The sequence below is a fragment of the Leptonychotes weddellii genome, chromosome 4 (assembly GCF_054177405.1).
Source record: "Leptonychotes weddellii isolate Sample4059 chromosome 4, ASM5417740v2, whole genome shotgun sequence".
In the NCBI taxonomy this organism is placed as follows: Eukaryota; Metazoa; Chordata; class Mammalia; order Carnivora; family Phocidae; genus Leptonychotes; species Leptonychotes weddellii.
In genome coordinates, this window is record NC_138372.1 from 123,504,998 (window position 1) to 123,510,816 (window position 5,819).

A 5,819-nucleotide genomic window follows, 5' to 3' on the forward strand; every position below is an offset into this window, starting at 1 on the left:
CTAAAATAAGATGGAAATTCAAATAGAAAAGGAAGTTTAGAGCAGCACCATCCAATAAAAAGACATGGACACAAAAATGCCGGTACATATAATTTTAAAATTTTCCCTAGCCACAGTAAAAAAACGAAGAAACAGGTAAAATTATTTTTAATATATATTTAGGTAACCAACTATATCCAGAAATGTTATTTCAATATGTAATCAGTATTTTTAAAAGGAGGCATTTCACCCTTTTTTTTGTATCAAGTTTTTGAAATCCCATGTGTATCTTACTTTCAACACATCTCAATTGAGATGAGCCCCATTTCAAGTGCTCAATAGCCACCTGCGGCTCATGGCTATATATTGGACAGCATAGGCCTAGGGCGTCAGTGAGCTGAGCTCTTTCCCTGACTGCTAGCTTTCAGTAATTCTTAAGATTCTTACTAGCTAGCATTTCAGAGTAGTTTTGCAAAAGCCTCAATTATTATATTGAGGGACATTATAGACTCAGGATCTTAATACAAGCTGATGAGAAGCGGTGTCGTAGAATGATTGAAGAGTCATTGAGTGGACTCCGTGAGATGTACGTTCCCAATCCAGCTCTGCTAATTCCTATGTCCTTGAACAGGTCAGTTAGTCAAAACCTGTTTTATTTGCTGAATAGAGATAATGGTACTAGCTCCCCTAAGTATTGCTCTGCTGATCATGCACATAAGGCTTTAGCCCAATGTCTACAAGCTGTTTCTCCAAAGGTGAACTGCAGATGTTTGTATTTGAGTCTGAGAAGCAGAACAGGTGTTCACTAGAATTGTTATTCTTTATATATGCACACAGGAAGTATTTTAGAGCTGTATTACTTCTACAGCTTTTGTTAAGGAACCCACTGTGTCCTTCCAAGCTGTGAGGGCAATGATTTGACCTTGTGTCCAGATATGCCTCAACCTCTACAACACTGTCTGGCACATGGTAGGCCCTCATAAAGTTAATTAAAGGAATTTGGGGTTGCAGAATTCCTGAATAATAGTTATAAGTACACTATTAAAAGTATGATCACTGGTCAATGATGGTAATCTAACTTTTATTCTAATATTTATATTATAAAGTTTATGTAGCTCTTTTTTTAATGAGAATAGACTTTTGCCAGAAATTTAAGATTCTTAAATTTAAGAGTTGATATAGAGTTCAAATAGTGTAGGGCAAGCTTAAATGATTGGTAGTGTATTTGCCATAGAAGTAGCTCTCCATATAAATTACTAAGATATGATCTCAATATAGTACCCTCAAGACTACCCCAGAATTTATTCAATTCATACTTATTAAAATTTACGACTAATTTCCTATAAAGTTAAAAAAAAGCATACAACACTGGCATAGCACAAATTTATTTACTAACCAAAGGGATGATCCTAATTAAATCAACACTTTGAAATAGATGCATGTAAAATGTTTGTGATAAAGATAATTGAACACAGTAATGAAAAAAAAAAGCAGTATGGAGATTTGCTCATTGAACTGAGCTTGTTCATCCTCACAGCTAATTCCTGTCCACAATGATGATGGAATTTTTACTCTACTTTTTCATAGACCCGAGTACAGGTGACATTATTCATGATGCATTCCTAGAAGAAAGAACGATATTAAAGAATTAGGTTAGTCTTGCATCGTAGAGCAATGCTAGTAGTTAAATACTAGGATCGGCATCCTACAAAACTTTGTAATCTACTTCATAGATGGAGAAAATGAATTTTAGAATTCCTGGGTTTGAAAAGCTAGAACCTGTTATTTTGCTTATGACATGTGTATGCTTTACTGCAAACTAAAGTATTGATTTGCAAAATCTAAAGTATTCGTTTGATCACTGCAAATGTTGTTCCTTATTTTAAAGAAATGGAAAGATGTATGTCCAAGAAGGGAGTTCAGTGGCTTGCCCATGATTTTACTGTAATGCAGTAGTGAGCATAAACTAAACCCAGCTCCAGGTACATCCTCTGCTACATCATCTCATGTCTCTATCCCCACAAAGGGCTTTCTTAGTTATTAGTGTTCTAGTGTTTACCTTGTTATTTTACAATTTTTTTCTACCCAAACCTAGTTCTCATGTTCATGATCAGTGATATTGAGCAGTTACGTGAACTCTGAATGCAAACAAAAGCCTAATAAGACATAAGAAGTTTGGCACTTACCACCACTAATTTCCCGTTTTCCAATTTTCTTGTGATTGTGCTTTCCTTCCCATCCCATTCCTGATGTTGAACCAACGTGCTGTCTGTGAAGTTGCAGACAGTCTGCAAAAATACACTTTTTAATCTTCCAAAGTATGTTCAGAGAGATGCCATGGCTCATAACTTCCTTAATCAACATTTTTTCATCTTTTCCTTTCTGGGTCCACTTCATTAACCCATACTGATTTTAATAATATAGTTTATGCTTTTCAATCTAGACCCCCATATAAGAGACACTTACTCTCTCTCATGTTCCTTAAACTATTTTTCCAAAATAGACTAAGTTATGAAGCTGGTACTTTCACTAATTGGTCAAACTCAATTCATCAGATAATTTTACTTTTTCATTAAGTTTTGCCTATAAACAGTAAGAATATTATTAATACAATCTATCATCCTACAAGCCTCTGTGATTTTGTTAAGTTATGACTGACCTCAGTTTTTCTGCCATCAGCTGTAGTTTCTTCAAACTTCTCTCCCAGGTTACATGAAAACTGTGTTGTTTTCAAAGCGCTCTCAGTTTTTATGGTGAGGTTTTTGCCGTCAGAAGAGATGATACAATCTGGTTTGGCCATTGCACCCACTTTTCGCAGAGCTATTCCCACTCCTGTAGAATGGTTTATCATGTTATATAACAGGAAGACCAAAGCTATAGTCTACATAATAAATGCGGTAATTTGATTGCAGTTACTGTGTGGTACATATTTCCACTTACTTCTCAATAACAAGTGTAAACACAGATCCAGCGCTTACCACGTGCCAGCACTTAACATATATGAATTAATGGAAGCCTTGCAACAACTGTGTGAGAAGTAGATAGCGTCCATTTTACAAGATGAGAAAATGAGGCACTGAAGTAACTTACCCAGGCTCATTCAGCTAGGAAGTGACAGAGTTGCAACCAACAGAGCGGGCAGTCTGGCTCTAAACTTTAAGCTCTTGGCCACCATGCTATTATGCTGGCCTTCAGAAAGTTAGGGAAGAAATCTGGACTTCTAAAATGGATGTACTCAATTCTGCCAAACATTGTATTATAGGACTCCAGCACACAGTCTGACACATACAAAGCTCTTGATAAGTATCTGATTAATAACTACACAAAATCCAAATCAATTCTGTTCAAAGAGCACAATCGTGATGCTAATAAACTGGGAAAATTTTATCCTCAAAATCAGTAAGCATTTCAGAGCTGTGGAACTCAATTACTATATTGATATCGTATTTAATTTATGATCTATGTATTTCTCCCTAACGGTAACATTTACAAGGAAACTTAGATCTAGGCCAAATCCTGGTTTCACAGACGAGACTACAACCTAAGCAGAATAACTGGCTTGATGACAGAAACTCAGCTAGGCTTGCAATGTCCTCTTGGTGCCTTCTCTTTTGCCAGTGTGGGGGCTGGTGCCTCGTGTTGTTAGATGAGTCATTATTAATTCTCACTTTGAACAAATATAGGGCTCTGCTCTTCTCACACCTCGACTGCTCTCTAATGTATTGACCTTGACAACTTTCATGACTCTAGAACCCTGGAAACAAACCACCCAATGAACACATTCACTTTCAAAGGGCAGAGAAAGAGCATTCTTTATTTGGTCTTCACACAAGTGAACACACACAGACATTTCTTGGCTATGAGTGCAGTAATTGGCTTTTTCCAGAGTTATCTTGATCTAGATTTATAGTGCAAAAAAAAGAAAAAGACTGCATTCTACTTTGACTCACAGTATCATAAATACACTCAAGATTCACCACAGAACCAGCCTTCACCTGTCATTGTCTTGGATAAAGGCTAACGAAGGAGGGCTTCTGAAGTGCCACAGGGACTAGGTTTCAGCAGAGGGTCTTTGTAGTTAACTTCTGCACCAGAAAGCTGTCATGTTAACATCTGTGGGATGGGCAGCTTCTAAAGCAGCCTCAGGGTCCCGGAAGTTGTCTCAGGGCTGGAAGCCCCTTTTCAGAGAAGATCCATGCTGTAGTATTCCATCCCACTTCCTAGTGGCCTGTGACAAAGGTCCACTTTTGTTTGCTCATCTACCCAGTGTGTCAACCAGCATACAATCGTTGTCACTGGCTTAGAAAAGGACAATAACAGAGAATCAAGTACTGTTTTGAGAGAAGAGAACTGGAATCTTCCTACAGAGACTCCTAGTGCTTTGAAAGGCTTTAAGCAGTGGGGGGCCTTCTGCAGGGCCACCCCCATCTTGCGTGCAGTTGGAAAGCAGCCGCCACAGGAGGGCTCTGCGGTTTTCCAAGAAAATCCACTCCCTGCCTCTAGGCCCCTCACCCTCGAGACGCAGAGGGCAGGGCAGCAGCGCGTGGCCATCCGTGGGCACAGCAGGCCCCGCCGTTGCCCTCGGAGAGGCCACCTGCCCACCGCGGCGCTCAGGCCGGGCAGAGCCGGCAGAAAGAAGGTCGGCGTCGCCAGCACCACGCCTCTAAGCGCCGCTCTGTGGCCGGGCGGCGAGGATAACCCGACGCTCCACCGGGAGCTGCTCCAAACCAAAGCACCCGGCTCACCCGGGGAAGGCGGGCAGAGGGCCTGCGGGTTGGGGGGGAGAGGCGGCCGAGGGCAGAAGAAAAGCCGAAGCTGTCGCCCCATTCCGACCTTCTAAAGGGTTTCTGCTGGAAACCGCGCCCTGTGGAGAAGAGGCACGCCATCTAGGAACAAAAGATGAGGCAATGCGGGAGCAAGGTGGGAAAGAAGGAGTGGGTGCGGCCACGATGGGGCGAGTGGGAGAGGCAGGATGGCGGCAGGAGGAGGGAAGATGAGCGGGGGGAAAAGAAAAATCGGGAAAGTTACGGGGGCTGTCTGATGGGGTTGAAAGAAGTGAAGCCTGGGGTGGGAGGAAGAGGAGTGCGCTAAAGGACAGGAAGCAGTGCGGGTGGCTGCCGCGTGGGCTAGGGGAAAGTAAAGAGAGCTGGGTGGCCCATGAGACGGAACATCTCAGAATCCGCAGGCGGGCGGCGAGCGCACGCTGCTCTGGCGGCTGCTTGCCCACGTGCTGGGGGGGGTGTGGGGGAGGGAGATGGATGGGGGTACAGGGGTTTGGGGTAGACAGCCGGGCATGCCCCGCCGCTGAGCTCAGCACGCTGAAGGGGACCTAGGAACAGACAGACACACACACACACACACACACACTCGCCACGTTACAGGCGCCGCCTGGCCGGGAGCCTCACCTACTTCCTTCATGTATTCGTCAAAGCCTTTGCTTTCCACTAAGCGCCATCTTCCTACCAGCTGCTGAATGGTGGACATGGTGGGCGCGGGCCGGCGGGCCTAGAGAGCAGAGCAGAGTGGGGCGTCGGGAGCTTGGCTTCCGACCCGCAGGAGCCCGTGGCTGCTTTATAAACGCGGCGCGCGCCGGGCGGTTCCGAGAGGCCAATGAGAGACGCGCCTCGCCCGGCCCCCGCCCCGCCCCCCCGCACGCCCCCAGGGCCTCTCTCCCTGGATCGCGAGGCGCGAACCCGTTCCACCTGCCCCGGGACGGGGGGAGGTTGGGGGAGCTGCCCCACCCCCCCGCGCTTCCTGCAAGCCCGGACTCGCCCGGCGCGCCCCACGCCGCCGCGGACGCCAGCGCCTGAAGCCGGAGGGGCCCCACCTCTCCAGCGCCC

General features: G+C 44.8%; 1 protein-coding gene across 1 annotated transcript; it reads right to left on the reverse strand.

Annotated features, from left to right (window-relative positions):
• Positions 1-1,348: 1,348 nt before the first annotated feature.
• FABP5 (fatty acid binding protein 5) lies at positions 1,349-5,564 on the reverse strand. Its single transcript, XM_081816187.1, has 4 exons — positions 5,385-5,564; positions 2,639-2,811; positions 2,166-2,267; positions 1,349-1,601 (listed from the first exon to the last, which is right to left on the reverse strand). Exons 1-4 carry the CDS (start codon positions 5,461-5,463, stop codon positions 1,548-1,550), a joined length of 408 nt encoding a protein of 135 aa, XP_081672313.1. The 5' UTR covers positions 5,464-5,564; the 3' UTR covers positions 1,349-1,547.
• Between the last annotated feature and the right edge of the window lie 255 nt (positions 5,565-5,819).

Coding starts and splice junctions, on each gene's coding strand:
- FABP5 (XM_081816187.1), bottom strand. CDS start 5,463: ATGTCCACCATTCAGCAGCTGGTAGGAAGATGGCGCTTAGTGGAAAGC. Junction 2,268..2,638: donor CTGATGGCAGAAAAACTGAG/GTCAGTCATAAC, acceptor GTATTTTTGCAG/ACTGTCTGCAACTTCACAGA. Junction 1,602..2,165: donor AAAACGGGAAATTAGTGGTG/GTAAGTGCCAAA, acceptor TCTTTCTTCTAG/GAATGCATCATGAATAATGT.